The 26,792-nt window shown below is 50.8% G+C and overlaps 1 protein-coding gene across 1 annotated transcript; it reads right to left on the reverse strand.

Moving 5' to 3' along the window:
• NEURL1B (neuralized E3 ubiquitin protein ligase 1B) lies at nucleotides 1-26,013 on the reverse strand. Its single transcript, XM_065734577.1, has 5 exons — nucleotides 25,885-26,013; nucleotides 5,619-6,179; nucleotides 2,637-3,344; nucleotides 2,055-2,180; nucleotides 1-1,805 (listed from the first exon to the last, which is right to left on the reverse strand). Exons 1-5 carry the CDS (start codon nucleotides 25,913-25,915, stop codon nucleotides 1,561-1,563), a joined length of 1,671 nt encoding a protein of 556 aa, XP_065590649.1. The 5' UTR covers nucleotides 25,916-26,013; the 3' UTR covers nucleotides 1-1,560.
• Nucleotides 26,014-26,792: the final 779 nt, after the last annotated feature.

Here is a 26,792-nt window from a genome sequence, read left to right on the forward strand (position 1 = left end):
GGGGGTCCAAAGGCACGCGGCCTTGAGCTCACTGCAATGCTTCAGCTGCTGGAAAACGGCCCAGGCCAATGGACTATGCAAAGGTGATGCTGCACGGGCAGGGATGAGCCAAGTTTCCCAAAAGGGCTCTGCGGTACCAGCAGGCACTCGTGTCAGTGCAGCAGGGCAGTGGCTGAGAGATCTCATTCTGAAGCAGCCTCTCATTTACACACTTAATGGAAGTGCTCATTAGCTCTTGAAGCTCCCACTGTGGCAGCACAACCCGGCCACCAGCAGCAGTGGCAGCTGAGGGGTGGCAGTGCACCCATGGCACAGAGGGACAGGAGCACCTCTGCACTCAGCAGCCCTGCAGCACAAGGGGTGCTTTTCTCCATTTTTGGCTGAAATATGATAACTGCACCCTTCTTACTCACTTGGTGGCACACGATCACCGAGCTAGAATGGCATTAGCCTCCCTCTCACCCTCTGGATTGCATCCTGGAAATGCAGCCAGGCTTGAGGCGTGCACAGGAGGAAGGAGAAGGGAGAAGGGAGGAAACCTGCAGAAGTGCAGATCAGAGAGGACACCGAGCCCTGCACAGCCCCACTGCCCACCCATACACTTCTCACCTCCTCTGGGCTGCTGCTGCTCGTGGCTATCTAACATCACAGCTGAAACCCATTTACCTTTTAAGTCTATTAACAGCCTCAGAGGCTTTCCCTTCCTACCTCCCATGCAAAACCAAGTTTGACCGCCATTCATCCCAATGAGTTCTAGTGTGTGGCTGAAGCCTCCCCTGGGAGCCAGCGTGCACACAGTGGGAGCTGTGCTGGGAAATCCAGAGAGACAGCAGAAATATGGCTCAGGCCCCAGAAAGAAAGTGAGCCCGCAGGAACTGGCGCAAGGTAAGAGACATGAGCCAGGCAGGACCCCGTGAGACTGCAACTGCCCCGTGCTGGGAGGAGCAGAGCAAAACTTGGGCTCTGTTCTGCCACAAAATGCAAGAGCTGCTGCAGCCAAGCCCAGAGCAGCTCCTCCACGTGCCCCAGAGGCCTGCTCAAAACCCAAACAAATGACAGTCTGGTTGTGCTACTATTCTGGCCTTGGCTAGTTCCCCTTAAATGGATGGGTATTAAATTTTCCAATCAATTTTGTCTACTCCAAACCCTCCCACTGGGCCACGTTCTAATTTTGCTCCACCACAGCACCAGCAGCACAAAGCTGCCTGAGCTCGGGCTGGGCAATCCAGCAGCACCCAACAAATAGCAACATTCCCTCCCAACCCACATCACATCAGCCTCATACTCTGGAGGATAAAAGAGCTTGGCACAGGGAATTTCCCATCTGCAGCTGAGTCAGGTCCCTAACACAATTCCCTCTGTGGGCACGCAGCCCAGCAGGGCGGCCCCATGTGATCCTTAGCTCAATTTGATCCCTGAATTGTGCCCTACCATTCAAATAAGGAAACACAGATAACGAGCCACTTGATAACGACTGACCAGCACGATAACCCATAAGCAGGGACGGAAAGGCATGGTTACTGCTAGCGGCGGTCTCCCTTCCCCAGCCCGAGCCGGGCGCTACGGGCGGTAAATCTTAATAACATCTTTGATGACCCGCCGGCAGATGGGGCAGCAGGCGTTGAGCTGCTTCTTCAGCTTAAGACCGCAGGTGTTGCAGAGGCACATGTGTCCACAGGTATAGATCACCGTGTCCACCTCGCTGTCAAAGCAGACGGTGCATTCCCCGTTCTTGCTGCCGGATGGCTCCGGAGGGGCAAAGACAGGAGAGACGGGGGGGCTCAGGGGGGAGCTGGGAGCAGTCACTGGAAGGAGGAGGAAGAACAAGGTCATTCAGTCACCAGGAACCTGCCTGATAACGTGGGGATGGGTGATGGGTTGATGGTTGGACTAGATGATCCCAGTGGTCCAACCTTAATGATCATCCCCAGGGTCTACATTTAAGGCCCCTCCTTCCAAAGCCTTCCCCATACATGGCCCAGCGACCTCCACCAGCCAGTATCCACAACCCAGCGTGCTGCCTGCTTGGCAACCCCACGCTAAGCCCTACTCACCGAGTGAAGACTCCGAGGCAGATGATGACCTGTTGACGCTGAAGGCCATGTCAGAGTCGCTGTCGTACTGCGAGCCGCCAGGGGATCCTGAGGGTGACACGGTCACTGGGCTGGACTGCACAGTGCCTGCAAGCACAGGAGAGGACTCAGCCCCCTCAGGGCAGAGGGACACGCGGAGCCCTCTGCTGAGTCCCGTGGTGAGCTGGTGCCACCCCAAAGTACCAGAGCTGTCCTCACAAAACCCATTCCTCTTAACAAAGGCAGGAGTCTAATGCCTGCTGGCTGGACCTGTGGGCCTAGAAAGAATCTTCTCTAAGCACAGCTCCTCTGAAAACCAGTCAGCTGCACACACAGCTCTCCCAGCTTCCCTACATGCTGCTCATTTTACCTCTCAGATCTCAGCCCTTTCTGGAGGGCTCACAAAAGCTGCATAAATCCCCATGACAGCTGCCATGAAATAAGGTTGGGTCAGGAGCTGCCTATGCTCATCAGTGAACACCTCACACAGGCAGGTGATGGCAACCCATAGCTCCCTTTTAGCAGCCAGGTGCTCCCTTGTTTTTCTTTCCTTCAATAACTTACCCAGTATTTTCAGCTGGTTGATTACACCATGGATTGTAAAAAACACCCAAAGAGACTGCGAGGTATCCACGCACATCAGCATGCCACGGCTCGCTCCATTCACCCCATGGTGCACCTCACCATTTGGCAAGACCATGAAACTGAGGATGTCACCATTGCTGAGGACCGGGAAGGCCCGGTACACCACCCAGTACTCTTTACGGTCCAGGAGAAAGTCAGGATCTGCCGGGAGCTCGTTTGTCCGTAAAGTACTCGGGTCACAAGAAGTGATGCCGAACGAGAGGGCCCCGTAGTACGGCAACCCAAGGTGTCCCACTTCCACAAACAGGCTCTCGCCGATGTGCAAAGGGCGGTCAGAAAACACCAAAGTCCTATTGCTCTCTTGCCAGTTGGTGGAGGCAACCATCCGGTCCTGAGAAAAGGTGATGTCAGGTCCACGGGTGGGATGGAACCGCAGGTCTGTGTCCAGGAAGGCCGGGACCCCCTGGGCACGCGGCCGCCGGTTCGGGCAGCAGGGGATGATGTGGTTGTCTGTCGCGAGTCCCGGCACCCGGCTCAGGTTCAGGTTTGCGATTTTGGCCACCACTTGGTTGTTCTCCAGTTCATTGTTATTGAAGTTGGCTGAGTCGTGGTTGCTCTGGGGAAGGCAAGTGCTGAGCCGGGCGGTGCTGAGACGGGCAGTGGTCATGGTCTCTGCAAACATGCTGTCTGTGAGATAAACCCAGCGATAAGCGGCGTTACAAACAATTAGCCACTTCTACAACTACTTGTGTTGTTATTTCAGCCTATGGATGCCCTGAATTCTGTTCCTCTGAATAGAAAAACAATGGAAAAATTAGACAGAGGTCAACCACTAATAGATAGCACTCACGCGGAGCAGGCAGAGGAACGACTGCATCTTGGCACCAGCTGAGGTGTTGTGAAACACTCATCTATCTGGGAGCTCCCTGCACTGCTGAGCTGGGAGAAGCTGCAAAGTAGCATGGTCCCACAGCTTTCTAAATCTAATACCTAAACCTTTCTTAGGTCTAATACATTTGAGGCTGTTCTTTAAAGGAAAAAATGTCACAATATCCCACTGTCCAAAGGTCTCGTGCAAGCCAAGTCTGCAACACAGTGATGGGTGAAGGAGCAGAGAAGCAGTTATGTATTCATTTTGCATATCTTCATGTTATTGCCCTACAGGTGTGCCTAAGAGAAGTCATTCTACAAAAAAAGCCTTAGAGGAGTTCATACCACTGCAGAGACTTTGAACTGAGAGCTGTTACACTATAATGTGATAGAAAGTACCCCAATAATAGCAGAGTGGCAACGTCTTTGCCTGCAGAAAATGAGGATGACCCCAAATGCAGCAGCTGAGAACACAGAAATGAAGGAAAAGAGCTGCTTACTTTTAGAAGACCTCAGGAAGACAGGCATCTCCAGCAACATACCCTCACCTCCTCTGCCAACCCTTCAATAAGGTCTGGGAAGGGTTGGATCCTGGCTCCGCCCCTTCCAGTCACTCAGGAGCATTGAATACACCTGAGCTCCCCTGGGTTGGCCCTGCCTTCTCACCAGGTGCTCAATCACTGCTTCAGGCCATGCCTTAGCATTTCTGCTTTAAGAGCTTGTCACAACACCTTGCTGCTGGCATCAGAAAGATTTTTTTTTTTTACAGTAAGAGTTATTTTCCCCTTTCACAGCAAAGGGCAGTTCAGGATGATGACTCTTAACTCATTTCTCCACCTTGGCTATGCCAGGCCCAGGGGGGATTTCAGAATTTGAGGAGGTTCAGGAGTTACCTTCCTTCTCCATGCCACCCAAAGTGGCATCTGACAATAAATACTTCCCCAGAGCTGCAAGCTACATCCAAGCTTCATGATGCTGAGAGATGCATTTTGTGCACCTGTAAGCAAGCTGCATTTCACAGCTTTCTCAACTTGCAGAGTTTGGGGAGGAGGAGACAGAGAGATGAACAGGTCTGCTAAGGCACCACCACTCCTGAAGGAAGGAGCATCTACTGGTGCCCAGTGGTTCAGAATCACACTGGAGCCTGGGACAGCTTACAGGGCCCGGCACCCCGATCAAAACCAAAGCAGAACACAGGTACCACTGGCACAGGCTGACTGTGCACTTGGCCTCCACAGGCAGGGTGGAGTGAGGGCAGAAATAAACAGCATTTTATCTGTCTAACTATAACCTACTGAGGAAGAAGGGCTGCTCTGGTGAAGCAGCTGCACTGGGCAGCACAGCAAACACCCTCTCACCTCCGTGATGAGCACCAGAGGCTGGAGAGTGTCACGGTTGCAATTGCAAGATAAGCTACTGGAGAGGTTTAATTACACATTTGAGACAGAGCAGGCAGCACAAAGTGTTGTTTGTGCGTAGCTTTCTCGGCTGTAAAATAATTGGTACCATTCTGAAGAATTCATGTCAGAGCTGCCTGCCCCTACACTAACCACTTCGCAGCCAGCAGCTGGGACCTGGCTGTAAAGTAATACCATGCTTTTCCACACCACAGGAGCACATCAAGCTCAGTACAAGCTGGGGGAAGTTACATGTAAAGATTTCCTTCTAGCCCAGCACACAGCTGCTATGACGTACCACGGAGATTTAGAGGGCAGTGAGGCAGGGGCACTGCTGCCCAGAGCTGCAGGTGCCCCATCCCTGGAGGTGCCCAAGGCCAGGTGGGATGGGGCCCTGGGCAGCCTGAGCCCATGGCAGGGGTTGGAACTGGGTGATCTTCAAGCTCCCTTCCAATCCATCACATTCTGTGACTCTGAGACTGTTAGAACTTTCCATGACTGACCTCTTTGAAATGTCCTGCTTTCTGCATCCCATGCCAAAAGAAAAACCATTAATTTGGCGAACAAAACCAACCGGAAATTAGTTTTTAAGTGTCCCACAGACATAATCAACCCGATATCATGTTCTCCATGAAGATGCTGCTGTGGAAAGAGCGACCAGAAGAGCAAGCCACGGGCACAAATACACACTTACCTAGTATTTGCACTTCGTGGGTAATTCCATAGACATCTATGAGTGCCCAGAGAGGACCGGAGACTTTAATACCACAGTGAAACAATACTGGCTCCTCGTCATTAATACTGTAGAAGACTCTCCCGTGGTGGTCAACCCAGAAGGCCAAGATGTTGTCCCTGACAGCAAATCTTTCTGGCAGGGCTTTGGCCCAGTAGCCAGGACGGGTCACCAGGTCCGGGCAGGCGTACTTTGGTATGTCATCAGAGCTCATCTGCGACGGGTCGTGAATGGTGAAGCCGAAGCGCAGGGCCCCGCTCCAGCCATGGTGCACGGCCACCAGCTTCAGCCGCACCTTCTCGTAGACGTGGATGGGTCGGTTGGTGAAGGTGACCCCGTTACAGAAGCTGTTCCTCCGCATGGCCCGTCGGGAGTGGGCGTCCAGCCGCACATTCTTGCCCTTGGCATGGGAGTGGAAGCGCAGCGGCTCCGTGACGGCGAGGACTGAGCGTCGCTCATGGCTGCTGTTGGGCAAGCTGTAGTAGGGACGGCTGGACACTGAGCGGGTCTGGTGGCTTGTGTCTGCAAAGGGAGGAAACAGCAGCCTGTGAGAAGGGCCTGAGCACGGCCACCTGAAACTCCACTACCAGCCTCCCCCACTGTGTGCTAGGAACTGCAATAGTCTTAAAACGCTGGGCTCACTCTCAGCCTGCTCTCTGTTACGCCAGTTTGGCTCTCTGCTTTATGTAATTACAAAGTAGATGTGGCTCTTGAGTAGAAAGGTTAGCAGCTTCCCTCTACGTAAAGCTGGACAAAAAACTTCCTTCTTTTTCTCATCGAATGCCTCCATCTGCATTCGGAAAGGCCTGAGACTTTCAACTGCAGCTCCCCATTTCCTATGTAAAATGCACGTGTTGTTAAATCATCGCTCAGCCTGGCTAGGGACAGATTCACACAATCTCTGAGAATCGTGCTAGTTAAGATCACAGATCTCAACACGAAAGGCCTAAGGAGGATTTTTGCAGGACGTGCATTCTCTGCCCCTTCATTTTGTAATGATGAACAGGAGCTTTTGAGCAACACAAACAAACCAAGACATTTAGCAGCTGTAGGACTACCTCTGCATCACCAGAGTGTTCTTCCAAAACTTTTAGCCCAGCCCTTGGTTCAGACATCAGATCCAGCTGGCACAGGAAGGAACATTTCATCCCGCAAAGGCTTGCCTTTACACAGAACCTCCCATTTCAGCTCAAAGCACTCCATAAACCATGATTGTTTGCAGCTTCACAGCACCACAGATGGCACAGAGATCCTGCCATCCTCCTTTTACAGATGGAAGAAGGAGAATTTATGGGTGAGATGTTGCAGCGTTTGAAGTCAATAGCAATTTTGAGACCAATTTCAAGAAAAGCAGATCTGGGGCCTAAAGTGAAGTGCAGACAAGCGTGAAGCAGAAATGAAAAAAGGGCCACTTTCAGTGTTAGAGCCCCAGCTGGAAGTTCCCTGAGGCTGAGACCCTCCCCTTGCACATCCTGAAGGCAGGTCCCTGCTCTGGGTCAGCAGTGACCACCACCACGGCGTCACCACCACTTTGGTCTCACCCCCCCACCTTCTCTTCTTTGTAGATTGTTAAAGCAAAAACATGTGGCATCCTGGGTGCCCAAAATCACGCTGTTAAATAGAACACCACGTCACACGCACACTGTGACTTTCTGCCACGTTTGAAGCATCAGAAAGCACCTGCCTGGCCCTTCCTTCAAGCTGCTTCCTCCCTGTGTGCAGCCCCTGGCTTTGCTCCAGGACAAGGGAAGGATTTTCTGACGCCTTCCTCTCATGGGAAGAAACATCTGAAGGCACCAGGAGCTCAGCTGGGAAAGCTGACAAGGGGAGCTGTGCTGGGGCACCTTGTTAGCAAGCCAAACCAGCTACAGCAGCGAGAGCCTCATGCTGCCACTGAGCACAAGGGGCACTCCTGAATTATGACAGGCAAATGCAGCGGTGAAATAAAAGCTCTTTTGTGTTCTCCACATTCAAATTGCACGTGACAACGACTGCTTAGCACAAGGTAATGGTTAATCCCACCTGCACGCTCATGTAAATAGGTACATCCCTACCCTAATGCCAGCAGGCAATGTGCCACTGCGATGCCAAGGACAAGGAGTCCAGGGGCAGATGGGATGGGAGCTTGGGGCTTGTGGACATCCCCACGCAGGACCTTCTCCCGAGCACAGTGCAGGAAATTCCCCTTGCCTGCTCTCCCCCTGCCAGCGGGGAACTTCCGGACAGCGTTCTGGGGGATTTTTTTTGTTGTTTGTTTGTTGTCAAAACAGGAAAGCACATTGTGACTGAACAATAGGAAAGTCTCCAGAAGGAAATGAAGGGATCATTTATTTATAACTATGTTCCCTCTCCTCCCCCCTCCCCTGCATGAACACCTGTCGGTTGCCACCAGCAATAAAGTCTGGCAGGGCCCCGGGCCGTGTGTTTCGCTCACCATGTCCCAGAGGGACCAGCCAGCCCAACAGGATGTCCATGCATCGGGATTGCCCTCATTTCCTACTCCACATCGTGTTTCAGTCCCGCTGCTATTTCTCCAACCTGCCCTCTCTGACCCATGCTTGCCCACGCAGAAGTGCATCAGTGGGATAACTGCCTAAAAGGATTCTGAGCATTCATTCCTGCAGCTTGTGGGACTGTAAAAGCACTACAGACAGTGATGTTCTCTGCAGCTGCAGAGCCTTGCAGCATGCCAATGGGTTGGCTGGGTGATGCCCCATGGTCTCACCCACTGCTCTTCACTCTGCAGTTCCCTGCTTCTCCTCTCTGCTCTCACCAGCTGCACGCAGGGTGCTCGCAGCACCCGTCTCCAACACATGGAGGGGGCTCCAGGAGATGGAAGAAAAAGACGAGCTGAAGAGCTAAGAAGGATTTGGTGGAGCTCCTCGCTGTCACCCCGGGGTAACAGGGACCCACACTCCCAATTATAGTGGTCATCATACATTTGAAGCCCCTTCACCATTTTTCCAGAAGCCCAGCACACTTATTTCTTAGGTTGTGCTGAACTTTGGAGAGGGTTTTTAATACGCACACACTTAGCATTTCAAAAAGATACAGCAGGCAGACCCTGGACAGATTGCACATATTTATCATGGTTCCAGTTTGAAAAATCAACATTTTCGCATCCCTTTGACCCAAGTGATGGGTCAGCAGGTGCCCAGCAGGAATGCATACTGGAGAAAACAAGGATGTGAAGGAGACAGAAAGCACTGGAACAGCTACTACACAGCTCACCAACATGCATGACCACCATGTGCTGTTCACGCAAGGAGGGAGAAAAGGACAAAGGGTGGCAAGCAGCACAAAACCCATCCAGTAACGCTCGTTGCACAAGCAAAAGGGAATTCAATGAGTGCACCGTGCCTTATCTTTATGGTCGCTGCACTATCAGCAACATGAGGACTTTTTCCTATTACAGTAGATAGGTCGCTGCTGCAACAACCCGGTAGAACATTAAACAAGACTTCTGGAGAGCGGGGCAGGTGGCTTTTTCTTTGAAACAGGAAAATGCCAACAGGTGGGAACTATGCAGGCAAGCTTAATGCCCCTATTGCACACCTGCAGAGCCACCTCATGGACCTAACAGCATCCGTGCACAACCCTGGTCCTGCTGCACGCTGGCGGGATCTTATCTGCTGAGAACAAGAGATAAAGCCTGGTCACACAGAAATGTAGAGCACTGACTTTTACTCTCTTTTTTTTTTTTTTTTTGCTTTTATTATTTTTTTCTTTTTTGAATACAGAAAATGTGTTGGAGCTCTCTGGGAAGTGCCAGGTTTCCCATGTTGCACACTCAGCCGTGTGAATGTGAAGTTGGGCTCCCAGAGACACTGTCCTGCACAAAACCAGCCCTGCTTCCAAACCCCTGACTGATTCCAGCACGCACCAATGGGAAAATGCAACCGTGCAATTAATAAATATCCCCACTTGAATTCCTGCGGTTTGCATGAGCAGCCCAGAGCCCTGCGCGGACAGAGGTCTCAGCCTCCCACCACTTGTTCTGATCCTTCTCTGCAGGTAGCAAGCACGGGCAGGGAGCGTGTTAGAGTCCTGCAGAGACACCAGCATGTACATTAAGGTTACTCTTTAAGGCAGTGAGGCAGTGGCACTGCTGCCCAGAGCTGTGGGTGCCCCATCCCTGCAGGTGCCCGAGGCCAGGCTGGATGGGGCCCTGGGCAGCCTGATGTGGTGGGGGGCAGCCAGCCCACAGCGGAGGGGGAACAGGGTGACCTCTAGGGTCCCTTCCAACTCAACCACATTGCGACTCTATCACTCTCATCACTAAATCCAGTGTAGGTGTCACTTTGATGTGTGGCATTTTCAGAAGAGGGTTTGCTGCCCCAAAATCCCCCGAGGGGTCTGTGGGTATCAGCAAGTCCCCCTGCACCCCCTGCATTTTCTCCTGCTGCGCCTCTCACCCTCACTGTGTGCATGCATGACTTCTGCTGCAAAGTTGGCCCCATCTTTATTACAGGTTTTCAGCTCTCCCGCATATAAATAGCACTAAGAATATACAGAAGCCAACGATTAAGCAGAGAAAAAAATCTCCTCTCCCCCGTATTATTAGCAAATCTGGGTCAATGAGTCTGCAACTCTAGTAACAAATTCTTAGACTCGATTAAGGAGAGACAGAGCAAGAATGAGCAGGAGAGAGCTGGAGAAAAGGCCGAGTTCGTGCCATAATCCCTGCTGAAGCACTCCAGTGCACGCACTGAAAGCAGTGGTGTGATGGATGGGAGCACAGAGGACAGTACTGCTTGCTGCACCCCAGCCCAGGGCTCGTGCTGTGGCCATGTTCGAGAGCCAAAGAGCTCCAAAAGATTTTGTGATCTGAGAGCAGTATAACACGAGATGCAAAACTCGCCTCACTTTATTTGCTGGCCCTGAGCTGCAAGTTCATAGCGTGGTTTTGGGAGGTGATCAAAATCAATGAGAAATAAGTAGCTGACATCTGTCTAAGCGACTCCACCAATGGTTGCTGAGGACAGCTGCATGAGGAAACTAAATGTTTTCTGAGCCTGAATGCTCTGCTTGTCAGTTAGCAATTAAAGTATGGATCACTGTGATTTATTATTGCCACTGCCTCCCAGAAGCAGACAATAAAGCACACCATGAGGCAAGGAGCAGCGGAGGACCCAGCACCTGGGGTGGGCAGCAGTGAGCTCAGCTGGGGACTAGTGATGGGACAGGGGCAGCAGAGGCGTGGAAAACCCTCTTGTTCTGCTTGGTTTTACTAAATGCATACAGAAATGAGGTATTACCATCCAATTTCCATTGATCTGCAATACTAAGCTATTTTTGTTTCCTTTGGGCAAGGCTAGAATCCACTCCCATGTCCTGATGAATCACTTTTGTTAGATCAAGTGCACTGTGCTCACTGCCAGTTAGACCCAGCTTAGGCCAACACCCAAGGATCTCACTTTCAGCAGCCGTTCAGCTGTTACATCACACACCGTTTTCCCTGCACGTTCCCGTTCTCCACAGCCTGACTCGAGCACAGTCCCACAGTGCTTCTCACTCCAATGACTCCTGCAGTCATCAGACTTCATCTTGGCTGTGCAGCACAACTCAGGTATGGATTTTCAGAGAGAGATTCTTAATTTTCACAGCACATCGTGCCTCTGGGGTCTGTCTCACGTGTGCAGACCACAAGCACAGCCTAAGTGCAACCCAAAGACCCCAACCCAAGGACCCTCCACATCAGCAGTGTCCCCAGGGCAGAGGAGCTGTGTCTGTGGGACACCCACTGTGTCACTGCTTCATCATCCTGCGTGGGATCCTACTTACAGAATATCTCACAGACTAGAACACAAACCTGGTTTTGTCTCCTTGTCCCCAGTTTCTCTCCACTCATTAATTCCTAATTTCCAAGACAACTTTTTTTCTCCTCCTTACAGCACAAGCAGCTCAGAATTCTTTTTCAGAGCCATGCTTTATGCTCGAAACCCATCGCTTTGAAGTCGTTTCTTTCCCCAGACATGACAGTGATTTGTTAAAGAGTTATGGGCACACGTGGCCAGCAGAACTGTTGGCACTGAAATGCTCCACGTCCCCTCGCTGACGGCCGAGCACATAATGACCATGAATGTGAACAGCCTCCCTCTTTCCATCAGACCTCTTTCTTCTGACCAGCTGTACCAAGTCATTTGCACTGGGGGTTTATAAATAGTGGCCATGTCATTCCAATGCTAATGGCTTTTAATGAAATTGGAGAATGAAATGCATTCCCTCCTAATACTCTCAGAGCAGCAGTTTTATTCCATTGCAGAGCTGCAATACGGGGCGCATGGAAAGAGTGCTGCAGCTCAGCACATCCTTCCCATTGGCCCATCCAGCACAGGCAGGAACAAAGAGGGAAAGAATTTTGTTGTCTCGGACGCAGGAAACCCACCCATCCCCTACAGACACACCAGGAGGGCAGCTTGTGCAACAGGAAGCAAACAACACGTGAAAAGCTATAGAGGTGCCTTAGCCTAGCTTTGATTCCATTGTTCCCTGCAAACACCCAAAATGTCGATGTTTATGTGGTCTTCAGCACCAAATTCGGGCTGTGTACCACGCACACCTATCCCATTCCCACCCCCAAGCAGTCTGGTGGAGGCTGGCCAGCACCTGATGCGCTGCCAGATCCCAGCCCCACAGAGCAGTGCTGCAAGCAGGGATGTGCGACCAGCCCGACTCCCAGACCCCAACAAAAACACTTGAAAACCTCCCCGTGAGCACTGAGCTTGTTCAGGGACAGGGCTGCACAAAGGAAGAAAAAGCACAGGTGAAGAGTGAGAGCGGCACTTGGAGTGATGTTACGGGAGCAGAAAGGAGAGCCAGGCCATTCATTTTACCTTTCAATTTTTTCCAAGAAGGCCTCACAATAAAGGGGAAAAACCTGCTATTTTTCTTTGCCTCAGATTTGGTATTGAAGCCACTGTCATCTTTATCTCCTCTGTACACAGCACTTCTAAAAGTCCTTTTATTTTTTTCCCTCTCTAATTGTAACTTCTCTAGATGGAGGGCAGGAAAGAACTCAGTTAAAAACGATGGAGCTATTTCAGTCCATACAGGGATGGATAACCGTCAGACATCACAGTGGCACCCATACAGGGCTTTCATCTGTCCTTAGGGAGCCACAAAACCGCAGGGAAAGGGGAAAAAAGGCCTCTAGGAGGCTGTGCTCCCAGCAGCCCTGCGCCCAACATGGTGCAGCGTCTCTAAACTCTGTCCATAGCTCCCTTTATATTTACACACAGTTTAAACAGTGATCTGGCAGAGAGAGGGGAAAATGCTTTGGGAGGAACGCATGGCTGAGGAAGCTAAATAAAGAAGTGGCCAGGTCTTCAATCATCCTATATTTTATATATACAAAGGCTGTGATTTCACCAAGCTTTTCAGAAACAATATGTAAAGAATCCAAAGCAGGGCAAAGAGATGGGAATAACTGGTTACAATTAAATCCAGGGGGGAAAGCACTGCTCTTCCGCTGGGCCAGGAGAGTCTCCTGCAGGATTCACAAGGTGTAAGGAGAATGTTCATGGTGGGAATGGGCCCTTCTGGTTGGTGTCCAAGGCCACCACATCCCTCCAGGGATTGCACAGTTCATCAAGTGATATTGGCCGAACCCTGACACCAGCCATGGCTGAGCACACCCAGCCCACGTGCAGCAGCTCTCCTGGCTCTCACAGCTCACACCATCTCTCTTGTTTCCCCTGATTTGGATGTTTCTTACCAAGAAATATACACTCTGTGCTTCCAGCTACGACAGACAAACAGATTTTTCTGGGGTGCATCTCAGCATGTTGTTTTCATAGAATCGTAAAGGTTGAAAAGACCTCTAAGATCATCAAGCCCAATCACCACCCATCCTCACCATGTCCACCTACCACGTCCCTCAGTGCCATATCCCCACGGTTCTTGGACACCTCCAGGGACAGGGACCCCACTCCCACCCTGGGCAGCCCATTCCAGAGCATCACCACTCCTTCTGAGAATAAATTTCTCCTAATATCTAACCTTTTTTCCATTCTTTCTTGCTCCTCCTCCTTCCCTGTCCTGTCGCTTGCTGGACGTTTTAGTAGCTGCTCTAAATAAATTCAATTCTGCAGCACGGAAATGAGTATGGGAGGGTCCTGCTTGCCCCTACTGTTCTTGGTTCTCCTTCCTTCACCGCCTTTATTCTCAAGCCATTTGATGCCTTTGCAGTTTTCCATGGTTTTTATGATCTCATCACAGCTGGAAAGCAGGATAATTTGTTAATTATTTTCTTTACCATTCAACTTGGGGATTCTTTTATTTATTTTTTATAACAAGTCTTTTCCTTGCCTCTTTCTGAAATTGCTCTTTTTATGGCAGCGTTCCCAACTGCTCAAATCCCAAAGACGGAGATTGGGTTTAACCACAGCCCCAGCATGACTGGAAGAAAGGGGCTTTCAGGCCAAGCAACTGAAACTGCTCAGGAGGAAAATCTCCGGCTATGCAACTGCAAATGGACACCTTGTCAGGGATAAGGAGAATCACTGCTGGAGATCCTCTCAGATATTCCAAGCAACGTAATGTTGAACAAAAGGAGCATCTGTGCCACGATGCTGTAGTGTTTCACTTAATCGGACAGGTCTTCAGAACATCTGACCTCCTCACCACAAATGTGCGGATGTGACTTCACCCGACTCACGTATACCTACAGCACATCTTTGCTGGCTGCCTGGCTTTACATTCGGCTGAAGCTACAGCTTTTTTCTAAATATGTACCTTCAGAAATAAAGCCAGAAGACAAACAAACAGACAAAAATAAAAGAGAGGAGAAAAATAAACAATGGAGCATTCTTTGCCGGTGAAAAAGCAGAGGAAAACGTTCTGGGAAAAAAAAGTCCAATCTTTTTTTTCCTCGGCTGAAGCTCTGTGAGATGTGTAGCCCCGCGCGGCGCTGCAAAGCACTGTGAGACGGACAGTTGTGCAACGCTTGGCTGCCACATGGCTGAGCCCTGAGATCCTTTTCCACGATATTTACAGGAATTAATAAGAGGAAACAAGAGCCACTTCAAGACATTAAACTGTCCAAACAAAAGAAAATACAGTCATACCAGTGCTGGACACACAGTGACCTCAGCCCCTTTCTTCAGCTCAAAGACCTTCAATTATTTCAACACAAGGATTTAAGAAAGAGGTTTATTTTTAAGCCTCCATGTCAATCTTCTCAATACCGGCAGGATTGGATCCCAGCACAGCTCAACAGACACCTTCCACCCTTTTCTCACCCTTTTCTCTCCCTTTGTGGCACCACGTCCAGAAGATGACAAAGAGAGAACCCTGGAGGTGTGAGACGTTTCCTCCCTTTGCTGAAGATTAAACTTCTTTTTTTTTTTTTTTAGCCAAGAAAAAGGGCAGAGCACTTTGTCACTCCCTCCTTCCAAGGGAGGAATCACTCCTGAGAGATGGGAGCTAATGTGTGAATTACAGAAAGCCCCACAGCCTCAAAGCTCAGAGGGGCAGGCTGAGCGCAGCACGGCTTTGCATCACACCTCCCCACCTCCGGGATCGGAGCTCGGACCATCGCTCAGCAGAGCACACTCTGTGGCTTCAAGCAGTTTGCTGCAGAGGTGCAAGCTGCTGCTCTTTTTACAGCTGGTTTACATTTTTTGTGTTCGTCACAGATCACTGACGCCGATAAAATCCCACTGTATGGTCAACCAGCACACTCCTTGCTAACTGCGGGACTGGGAATTCTAGAAATCACAAATGAAACAATATAAACAGCTGTCTGAAACCTCCCGTTTCCACCCAGATGGCTCTTGTTTCAATTAACAGAATCAAACTTTAATTCAGAGTCAGTCACTGGCCCTGTTTGGATTTACTTGGAAAAACACACCTATAAATCATGAGAGAAAAACCGTGGAGAGAAAGAATTTGTTTCTCTCTGGGTGTTGCCTTCTGGTGTTATTATCAGACAAAGACTCCACAATGCTGTGCTGATGGCTGGGAGCCTCTGCTGGTCCTCAGTACAAGTGAGGCTGTGGCACAGACGTGCTGTCCATCCACTACTTTGACACTCATGGCACCAAGTGTCCCCCAGATGCACGTGACATTCCCAGCAATTTCTGATATGCAAACATACAGAAAAAAAAAAAAAAAAAAAGGATGCCAAATGCATGGAAAGCCTGAATCCACCAGAACAGGCCCAAACGAGAGCTGTCCCCCAGAGCTGGACCTGCAGGTCCAGTGTCTTCACTCACAAAGCAGTGCCCTAAAACCATCCCAGCCATTGGAGCAGTGCTGGCTGGCGGTGATGGTGGTGGCACGTGTCTGTAGGGGACGTCCAGCACTGCACAGTCACAGCAGGGTGAGCACACAGCTCAGTACCTGGCTGTGCTTCCCCCCAGCACCCACAGCAGGGCACTGCCACCTCCATCCCAAGGAGCCATCTGCCTCGTGGTGACACCTCATGCCCCACAGCACTCAGTGTGACCCTCTTGTCACTCCAACGAGATGCTCCCAATCAGGCAAAGCCCAGTGTGCTACACCCACCCATCCCAAGGCCTGCGTTCACCTCAAGGGAGGAAACACGGACTGCTGGGGGTGGTTTAAAATGAGAAGTGGTTCTGCCCTCTTTGTGAGGAGCACACCTCTGGCCCCCGGATGCTTGAGGCGGCTGAAGGGCAGGGGACATCCCCGGGGAGCTGGAGTGCTAATTTCCTTTTGTGTTTTGCTTCTAAAGCTCGCTTTTAATACTTCTAGAAGCAAGAGATATTTCAAAAGCAATGTGATACCTTGAACGTCGCTTCTGAAACGGGGCTGACTTTTAGTGAAAATAAATTTTAGAAGAGAAAAATGCGAGCACTTCTACAGAGTGACACATCCCAGCTGTTCCAAGCGGGGCCTGCGCTGTAGGGGGAAAGCTCTTCCCAGTGCTCCCAGTGTCCCCATGGGGCCACTGCTCAGTGCTACCACCACTGAAACGGAGTGAGAAGGGGATTGCTGAGTGCTTCAGGGGGTCCCCAGCCCTGGCACCCCCATAGCACAGATGGGAAATAGTGCTGATGGGAAGGGGTGCAAGCCAGCACAGCTCCTGCCTGAGGGGGAAAGGGACTTCTTTAACCAATGAATTAATTATGGAGGTTAAACAAATGAAGTTCTGTTTGTAGCTGCCCGAGCTTCCATTGTAGTTCCACTCAGTGGAGTCAAGGTCTCCAGACAGCATCTGTCAATCTGATGGTTCTGCTGTTAAATGGGGGAGGAAAAAAAACGTCTCTCTCCCACCTGCAAAAAACTGCCTGTGCTTGGTAATTTGTTGCCTTGATAAATTCAATTTGCTTGACTTTCCCTTTCTAGATTTGGCTGGTCAAGCTAAACCGTGAGCATTATTCATGGAAACACAACCACAGTTGGTTACTAGGATACAAAAAATCACTCTGTTATGTTTCTTCAATGAATTATCCCAGCAGAACACACATAAATTCAATAAATTATGAATTTCTCTTTCTCTTTTGCATAAGCAGTGCGGTTGCAGAGGTATTTCTTGGAACCTTTTAAAATAAATTAATATCTTAATTACTGTGCAATAGCAAAACAAACAGGAGCACCAGGCGAGCCCTGCAGGTGAGCCACATCTATTGTCGAGACATGCATGTTATTTTGGAACAAAGCAAGGTGCAGACGGGCAGCACAACCACTACTCCTGCATCTGCGGTACATGCTCTTGTGCCTTTTCAGAGCGGATAACATAAGCAGGAGGCTGAGTTAATTTGGAAGCAGCCATTCTTGTTTCAGCAAAAATCTCTCTTCTTGCACAACAAAAGGTCTCACGTAAAACCATCTGCTGCTCAACCTACAGGTGAAGCAGGAGTTCTGCTCAGGGCTGCAGCGGGGAAACACTGCTCAGGGCACAGCCAGAGCAAGGCCGGGGTCTGGCACTCAGGCACCTCTGGAAACAACACCCAGCTTTAAGGATTGATTAAGGATACTGAACAGCATTTGGTCTTTTTTGGTGCGTTTGTATTTTGCTTTGTCTTTCCCTCGCCCTCGTAATGTCCCCTCAAAACAGCAATCAATCCCCAGGGACGACTCGGTACAGACCGCTGTTCAAGGCTGCGGTATTTAAAGACACACCAAAGGCTCTGCTGGCTAAGATCAGTTTTTATAAACTTTAACCGAGATGGATTTCCTTGAAACTGCGACTTGCAAAGCATCTGTCCTTCTCCCCCTCTCCCTTTGATCACATTGGCAGCACTGCTGCTATGCTGCTGGCAAACCGCACGGCAATTGCTATTTCAGACTCACAAATCAGACGCCCGCATGAAGATCTGCCTTGTGTTCTTCAGAGGACATCTCCCCTCCAGAGGAGACCAACCGAAATGCCTGGCATTCCGAAATGACTGCAAGCCTTCTCCCACCGCATTCTGTTTCCCAGCTGACGGGGTCTCACTGTGCAGGTCCCTGTTCCCACATCCCCCTGACCCCAGTGCTGCTGGCACGCAGTGACATTTGTCAGTCACCGGCCCCAAAGAGCCCTGCTGCTTATGGCCAGGTAGTGCCAGGCTGCTCGCATCCTCCTGCCATTGTGCACCTGGTCCCTACAAACCATTGCATGGAAGTTGTCTCCGTTTTACAAGCCCACCCAATGGACACCGCATTATTTGTGGGTTAATGCTATAAGTGAAGCAACAGGCAGTTAGTAAACGATTTCAAATCTCATACTTGGAAGTTCTTTCACTTTCCAGGACGAAGTCATCAGGAGTTTTTGATGGCATCCCAATGAGAGCCACAGAACAGCCCTGGCAGCATCCCTTAGGAACACGGTTAGTGGACACGGTGGTGGTGGTCAACAGCTGGACTTCATCTTACAGGTATTTTCCGTCTTAATGATTCTATGATTCTAAGGATCACCTGGCCCCTCTCACCCCAATGGGCCCAGCTGATGAGTGACATGCTCAATAAAATCTCCAGGGACACAGATCACTTCAGTCCCACATTCCACCATGGCACTGCTTTGCAAGCCCCAAGGTGTGGTCCTGCCCCCTCCCCAAAACTGCAATGTGCTGCAGTTTGTCCCCTCCTTCTCTGGCAGCAATTTGGTCACCATCAGGACACCAGTCTGGGCATCTTACGCCAGTCCCAAGGGCCAGCTGCAGCTGTGGGGCAGCAGGAGGTGAGGCAAGCTGGAGTAATGCGTCTGCAGCTTCAGCTCCACTCAAGGGTTTTCTCTCACCAAAAAAGAGCTCTGCCCAACCGTGTCAAGTTCAAGACCCCAAGAAATTGCAATTTCCCCTCATTAGGAATTATGCTTTCAACCTCAGCATCGCACTAAGGAGATAACTTCTGAACTTCACTCCATAAATTACAAAGCACGTTAAGCTGAGAAGCCAGAGACCCCGAGAGACCACAAGAGAAAGCAGGCTGAGAAAAGCTGCTGCCACAGCGTAGTTATCACTGAGGAAAGAGAGATAAACCTGAACGAAATTATTTCATTTCTGCTGCCAAATGGGATATTCTATCTTTTATCTTTGGCTTGTCAAGCAGGGTTTGGAAGATGCAATATTCGAGTTATGGAGGAGGGCAAAAAATCAGACAGCTATTTTCCCTGACATTTGGAAACCTGACGGAAAACTTTTGCTCAGGAAATTCTCCCTTGTCTGCCTGCCTGCCTTCCCATGTTGTTGTTACACAGGCTGAGATTTGCTTTTATGTGATCTATCTATTTCTCCCACATAGCAATAAGACATTATGCCATCAGGAATGCAATCACAAGAAAATAGGAGACTAGGACAAGTGGATGGTTAAAATAGGACAATTCCTAAAATACAAAAGTCTCATTATTATGCAAATATCCACAGTGGAACAAGAAAATGAAAGTATTTTATGCAAGTATCTAGAAAACAACCCCACACACACAACTGCATCCATTTTCCTCTCTTCAAAGAATAAGTAGCTCTTAAAAAAATCCTAAATGTGATTTCCCTGCTGAAAAGCTCTGAAACGCAGTTAAATGGCTTTTCTTTAAAGAGTCTTCCTGGGTAATTCTCAGCAGCAAGCAAGAAGTCATTGCTACGTTCTGATTTGCCTTCTTCACGCCAGTGCTGTTGGTGTAGGAAGGAGAAAGACATGGGGCAGGGAAGGGATGGGCTCTGCTCCTCCTGGTGGGAGAGCTCTGAGCTGCTCTGCTGCCGGAGGGCTGAAAGGATGGGAGAGAAAACGCACCCGGCAGCAAAGCAAGCCCAGCTAACACAAAGCAGAGGAGGAAATCTCCCTGGACGCAGAGGGAAAAACAAATTAACAAGCAAGAAATCACTTTCCCCTCCCTCGCTCTGCCCAAAAGCCCTGCTTCATCTGTTCAGACACCGGGAATTCAGCGTCCCAGTGCTCAGAGACAACAGGCGAACCAGCTCTGGGGAGAGGAGCTGGCACAGGTACACCGAGATGCAGCTTTCAGCCAGACGTCTCAGCACCAGTGATTCATGTTTTTTAATGTATAGGAGAAAAAAATACAGCCTTCAGCAAGATAAGGAACAAGGCAAAGGGAACCGCACCTCCTCCTCAGCTGGCACACACCTCAACATGGGACCCGTGGGGAGCTGACACCAACCAGCCCCACTGCCTGTGCAGCCAGGTGGGACAGGGAGGACTGCAGGGTGGTGGCAGCAGCTAGGGGCATCAAGGCCACCAAAACACGCACAGTGACCACTACCCTTGAGGACATGGCAAGCTACTGATGTGCATATGCCTCTGGGTACAGCCTGGAGAAGCAGCAGCCATGCTGTGCTTTGGTGCCAGGAAGCCCCAGCCGAGCCAGCTTGTTAGCAGCCGGGAAGGTGCTCGCACAGGGCACAGGGAGCCAAAACGCTGTGGGCACGAGAGAGGAGAACAAAAGGGATAGGCAGATGGGAAGGCAAAGAGATGGAGGAGATTGCACACACCTGCGCCAGGAGGAAGCTGGGGTGAGAGCTGACGTGTGTTCCAGGGATCACATCTGGCCTCATCGCACCTCACCACCCCACGCATGTCCCTGCTCGTGGCTCCAGCCAGCTCTGCCCCTGCCTGGCACATCCCACCTCATGCACACTTGCCCTGTGTGACCCTCCCTGGAAGCTGCTGAGGAAGAAAATGTTTTCTCCCAAGGCCAACGGTACAGCAGGACAGTGAATGTCTGAAATGGCAACTCGGAAACTCAATCAGCCTGAATGCTAAATGCAGTGGGGCTAATGAGGAGCAAGGTGCTTATTTTTTGTTCCTAATAGAAAAAGTATTGAATGTGATATGTGAGAAGGATCCTTACTAGAATGGAAAGAAAAGCATGGCATAAGCTTTCAAGTGACTCATCCTTTGCATGCCAAGTAAACATTAATTCCTGCACATTCAAACTTGACTGCCTCAAATTAAACACCTTAAGCACACTTAAGCACCTCCATAGGCTGTCAAACCTTCACAGGATGGGAAGCAGCAATTTCCTTTGCCTGCGGTGAGGGCTCTCCATCAGCATAGCCTACAACCATAGCCCTCCATGTAGCATGGTAAGGGTCTGATGGTGACACACACATCTTTACCTATAGCAATCACTGGAGAAATGAAAAAGTGCCAATTACCAGATACTCTACCTCCTCCTACAGCAATTCCCTTTCAGAGTTATAAAACAGGAGGGAAGGTACCTGCACGACACAGCCCAGCATGGAGAGCAGCAAAGTGTGCCCTGCTTTGATGACACACTTGGCAACGTGCTGCTTGTGTCTGGCAGCCCCAAGGGCTGCGGGCACAGCTCTGTGCAGTGCTGCCCCGCCGAGTGCTGGCCTGCCAGCCCCAGTGCCACACCACCACAGATGCCAATGGCAACGTGGAATTAATCATGCCAGTTGGCTGTGGCACATTTTTGGGTATGTGCTGTGCGAGGCTGGTTAAAGATAGTCCTCAGTATGAGATCAACCTGTTCCAGCTCTAAATCACGGCGAGGGCTGAGCAGTTTCACAGGTTTCCTTTTGAAGAGTGGAAAAGGAGAAAGCTACAAAGGCAGCAGTGAATTAATCTATTCTTTGCACTTCTGTGACCTTTCTCCTGGAGATGCTTCATGTCTGCATGTTAATTAATTAACTCTCGTATGCCCAAGTGAGCTGGCACTGCCTACCTCCCCAACTACAAAAAGAGACGCAGGGAGATAAAGCCACTTGCTCAAAGGTCGCACAGGGAGTGGGCAGCAAAATCAGTGACAGACTCCAGAAAGCTCAGCTCCTGGGATGAGAGAGGCAGGAGAGCAGGAAGAATGGGGCTGTAATGAGGGGCAGCACAAACACCTGTAATCACAGAGAGGAACCGAACCCAAACCAAGAACTAGGCTGAGCAGACACCTTCTGCACTCAGACCTGAGCACCTGAAGTGTTATTCTGTAGTTTTGCTGAAGTCAAGCTGGAACCAAACCAGGAACCTTACTGAGCTGTCACAGCACTGACAACTCCTCCTAGAGTGTATCACTAGCAGCTAAACAGGGAGGAGAGACAAGAGAACAAATCTAAACAAAAACGCTTCTTGAATCTGAGATTTTACCCCTGGAAACTGCAGAGGGATTTCTTCCCACTGAGTGGTCACTGCTACTCATTCCATTCAAAAGAGCAGTGTACATTAAGATAATGGGCAGAGGATACTAAAAAGGATGCACAGGAATATATTTTATCCACAAGCTAAGGATTGCTGCTGCTCTGCTGTACCTGGGACCCTCTGACCATCATCACTTGGAGCCAATTCAGAGGTTGATGCACCAGCCCACGAGAGGTTTAACAATTGGGATTTCAGACTTGCTGGGAAAGAGTTAAGCATTAAAAGTGTTTTTCTTAAGAATACAAAATAATCTCTGAAAAATAAGAAATTGAAGCCACTTCTCCTAAAACAAGCCCCATTCTCTCTCCTGTTTACCAGTCACAAATGCCACTCATACTTGGTATTCCTCGCAGTTGTGGGAGAAGCGCTGCACCCAAATCCCAGCCGGATTCTTAAAAGGGAATTTGGCTCCTTTGTTAAATACCGACGGCTCTATTTGGGCCAGGATCAACAACTGCATCCCAACTGCAGTGTCCTCTGCTCGCCTCCTGCCCTTCTGTCCAGCTGTCCCCTGTCCCTGGTACCACTGCAGGACACTTGCTGCTCATTATTCACCCCTCCTATCTCCCACACCTTCCAGCTCCGTGAAGGGCTTCTCCAGGTCAGGGCTATTTTACCCTCTCCCAGCCTGCCTGTCCTCATAGGGATCCCTGTTCTTCGCGCCCAAGGCAAGCAATTAGCGTGGAGAAATGAGCACCATCCACAGCAGCCCCAGCATCAGCAGGGCCACGCAACCCCGCAGCAGGGTGCACTGCTCCCGGCCTCCCCACCCACCCTGCATGTCGGGACAAGTTCCTCCCGTCAGCTGCAATGCTGCACGGCCCGTTCGTCACCTGTACGAGACAGAAAAACGAGTGCCTCAGTCACCAGGAATTCGCTCTTGCCCAACTGCCTGCCTGCAAATTATCCTCAACAACGGGCAAGGAGCAGAAGGCAAAAAGCCTATGGACACCCGAGTGTGAATTCCCACAGCGTGCTCCGGGAGGGCTGGGAGGCGAGGAGCAGGCACCTATGGAGGAATGCCACCCCGCAGCCGCTGTCATCGCGATAAGAGCACTTCCACCAGCACGCAGCCCGGGGCCACTGTGCAGCGCGTCTGACACATCTCAGCCCTCTTCCATCCCAATGCCTCCTCAACCGGTTCAAATATAGAAGCTGCCTCTTGTTAGCCTGTGCCTATTGCTCATTTCAATGCCGCTCCGGGTAGAAGCCTTGCTGCTAATTTGACAATGCCTTCATCCGTTGTGTGTTAACCATGAGGCACTTGGCAAGCACAAGATTCCCAAGCTCCCGATACAAATTTCTCCCACGTCGACGGCGTGTGCTCTTCTGTCATTGAAAGGAAATGTGGACAGAGAGGATTTAGAGCTGCAACGGGCGCAGAAAACCTCTTTGAACAAATTTGGATTTCAAAATGAATTGAATTGTGTTCAACAGGATTTAGAATTTAATTCCGCTATTTGAGAAGAGTATGTACACTTACGCATAAAACCCAAACTGTTGATGGTTTGGCTTTTTAGGAGCCTAAGAATGAAGGCCCCTCCACATTTCCTCTGCAACTGAAGTCATTTTCCACCTTCACCTGTTTATGGTGAAGGAAAAAGCAAAAGTGGAACAACGTGTGTAGGTTTCATCTGTTGATCAGTTTCACATAACAAGTAGGCAAATATTGGTTCGGAGGAGTTTCGTTTTCATTTTATGTTTAAATAATCTATTGAACGTTGAGCGAAGAATAATTCCTTTGTTAGCTAAAACAAGAGTGAAAATGCAGAGCTCAGCCCATTAGGGTGAAAAAAGTGGTGCACATTGGACAAAGAAAAGGAAAGACTTAATTCTGATTGATTATCTTTGAGCAATTCTGAACAGCCGTGGCTTTTCCTAGTAGGACTCCCTCCAATCATTCCATCTTCCAGAAAAACTTTGCCGTTTCAAATCTCCTGTTCCGAGAGCAGCCCTCAGCCCACTTCCCTCCCTAATGCCATTTGACTAATGAAACACAAACAGTGCACCCAAGAAGATCAATATGAAAAACTGCTGAATTGTGTCCAACTCCAGAAAACACATTTTCATACTTCAGAACGGCCAACGGCCAAAATCTCTTCTGCAGCCATGGGCTACAGCAGCTCCCTCTGACTGCCATTATTCCTTACCAACAGGACACAGCTCTGTGTGGGGAGAAATGCCTTCAGCATCTATCGGTGAGTCAGCAAACAACGTCCAACTGTCCTGCGTGGCTTTGCGCAACTTGACAAATGTCTGCAAATGGACTCTCCCCAGCAAGGCAACGCTCCGCAGACAGCCTCCACCTGGCAGGATGGGGCCGAGACTTTCTAGGCCACGAGAATGATGTTAGAGTTGGGAGGTCTACATAAATCAGGCTGTAAGCTTTTTTTTCCATCAAACTTTTTCCTCTTTCTCAACGACTTCTCAAAGCGCCACGCGGAACTCCTTCATCGCAGAACTGCGGTACCACTTATGTCATCCCTTTTTATAACTTCACGTGTGTGAGGCTGTGCATGGGAAGGCTGCTCAGCAGAGACAGCTCTAGCAACAGCAGGCACAGAGCTCAGCTCCTGCACAACAGCTCACAGCGAGACCCTGTGGTCCCCAGGGGATCCGACCCCATTTTCCAGCCATGGCTCTCCGGGCTTTTGGCATACGTCCCTTGGCATTGCCTCCAGCTGAAAAGCTGACCCACGAAAAGCATTTTCTCCAAGGTTATGCACTCCTCACTACCCCGATTTGCAAGGTGTTTTTAAAAAATGTAAACTTCCTCCTCGAGAAATAATCTGATTTCCCATTTAAATGTAACAGAGTGAGAGAGGAGATGCACAAGATTACAGCCAGCAATCTAACGACAGGTTCATAGCCAAACCACAAGCCAGAAGCTTTCTTTTGTGCCTTGAAGGTCCCAAGTAGCCTCTTTGGAAGGCACATCCAAATGCAAATCCATTTTTCCCTTTATTTCTATATTCAGCTCTCTGGACGATTACAGAGGGACATGTGTGTGCATTTGGTAGGTCCTGCTGCTTCTTAAATAAGTTTAATAATACCCTTTTTATTCACGGGAGCCCGAAGTACAAAGGATGCAATGCAGGAGCAAAGAAAAGCCAAGCAAACTAGCTGAAGATACAGATGGGCAAGTGCTCAGCAATTCGGTACTGTTGATACTATAGGGACCACCGACTTTGAGGAGAAAAAAGCCCAGCAATTACAAACTTGCGACGAAAAACGGATCTTGTGTTAAGAACAGAATTAGCTAAAAGATCAGATTAAAACCGGGGCGGGCTACCACCCATTTCAGTGCTGCTTCCCAACGCCTTTCCTCTGGTGCCCGCCAACAACTGGTGGCTCCCCGCATCACAAAGTTGCGTTAAAAGAAGCAGCAGCGGCAGAAGAGGGAGAAAAGGAGGAAATGAAGCAGAGAGGCGCTGACAGCACCCGCCGGGCAGGCAGGGATCCCTAGCGGAGCAGCGAGAACAGCTCCGCTCCGCCGCTCCGGCTGCTCCCACCCGGCCGAAGCCGCGCGAGCATCCCCGCGCCGTGCCCACCGCACCACCCACGGAACATCACCGCCGCTCCGTCCCCGCTCCGAGCGGCTCTGCCGAGGACCTCCCGCCCTCCCCCGCCGCCTCCCGCTCCGGGACGCCCCGCAGCCCCTCGCTACCTGCCAGCGTCTTGTGCACCGTGTTGCCCATCGCTCCGCTCGGCGGCGCGGCGGAGCCCGGAGCTCGGCAGGGCCATGGACAGCGCCCGCCTCCTCCCGCCGCCGCGCTTCTCTCCGCGCCCAGCCCGGCCGCGCCGCCCCCCGCCCCGCCCCGCCGAGCCCCCGCTTCCTGCCTCGCTGGGACGGCCGGGGCCGCGCTCCGCCCCGCGGGGAAAGAGACGGGGTCAGCGGGGCTCAGGGTTGCCCCCCGTGCCACTCGTGACCCCGGGCACAGGCACTCCGCTTCCCCACCTCGCGGCACCGAGGGCGCTAACGGGCACGCCGCGTGGGCAGCTCATGGCTTAGCTTGAAGCCCACCGATGCCACGGTGACGGAGGACACCCACAGCCCGGAGCGCAGCGCTGCCGAGACTGGTGGCGCGGCCCTTCCTCCTCCTCAGCTCAGCCGTGACGGCGCAGGGTCCCGCTTTCCTCCCGGCTTCACTCGCGCTGAGGGGTGATGCCGCCAGGTCTCTCCTCCCTGAGGCTGCCTTCTTATTGTAAGGATGGAGAAGTGGGAAGGTCAGAGCCGCGAAACGCGCTGCAGCTGACACCGGGATCCCTTGGTGCCCTGACAGAGGTCACGCCTGTCGCGTGTCCCGACAAAGTGGGATGAGGGGGAAAGCCCAGAGCCAGCAGCCCGGCACAGAGCAGGCTCAGATCTACTGCAAGGAAGCTGAAATACCGCCAAGCCTTTAATCCCTAGATCGTCTGAGCGGGTCACGTGTGGCTCAGGAGATGAGAGGGGACAGACAAACCTAATTTCCAGTATTTTGTGCCATCGCGGGGATTTGTTAAAAATGGGATTATCAAAGGAGACACAAGCAGCTGTTCTTACAAGCGCTTGCCCCCGTCTGCTGTCATCTCAGG

Source organism: Cyrtonyx montezumae, unplaced genomic scaffold (assembly GCF_038088225.1).
Source record: "Cyrtonyx montezumae isolate F1298 unplaced genomic scaffold, pur_monq_1.0 scaffold_18, whole genome shotgun sequence".
NCBI lineage: Eukaryota > Metazoa > Chordata > Aves > Galliformes > Odontophoridae > Cyrtonyx > Cyrtonyx montezumae.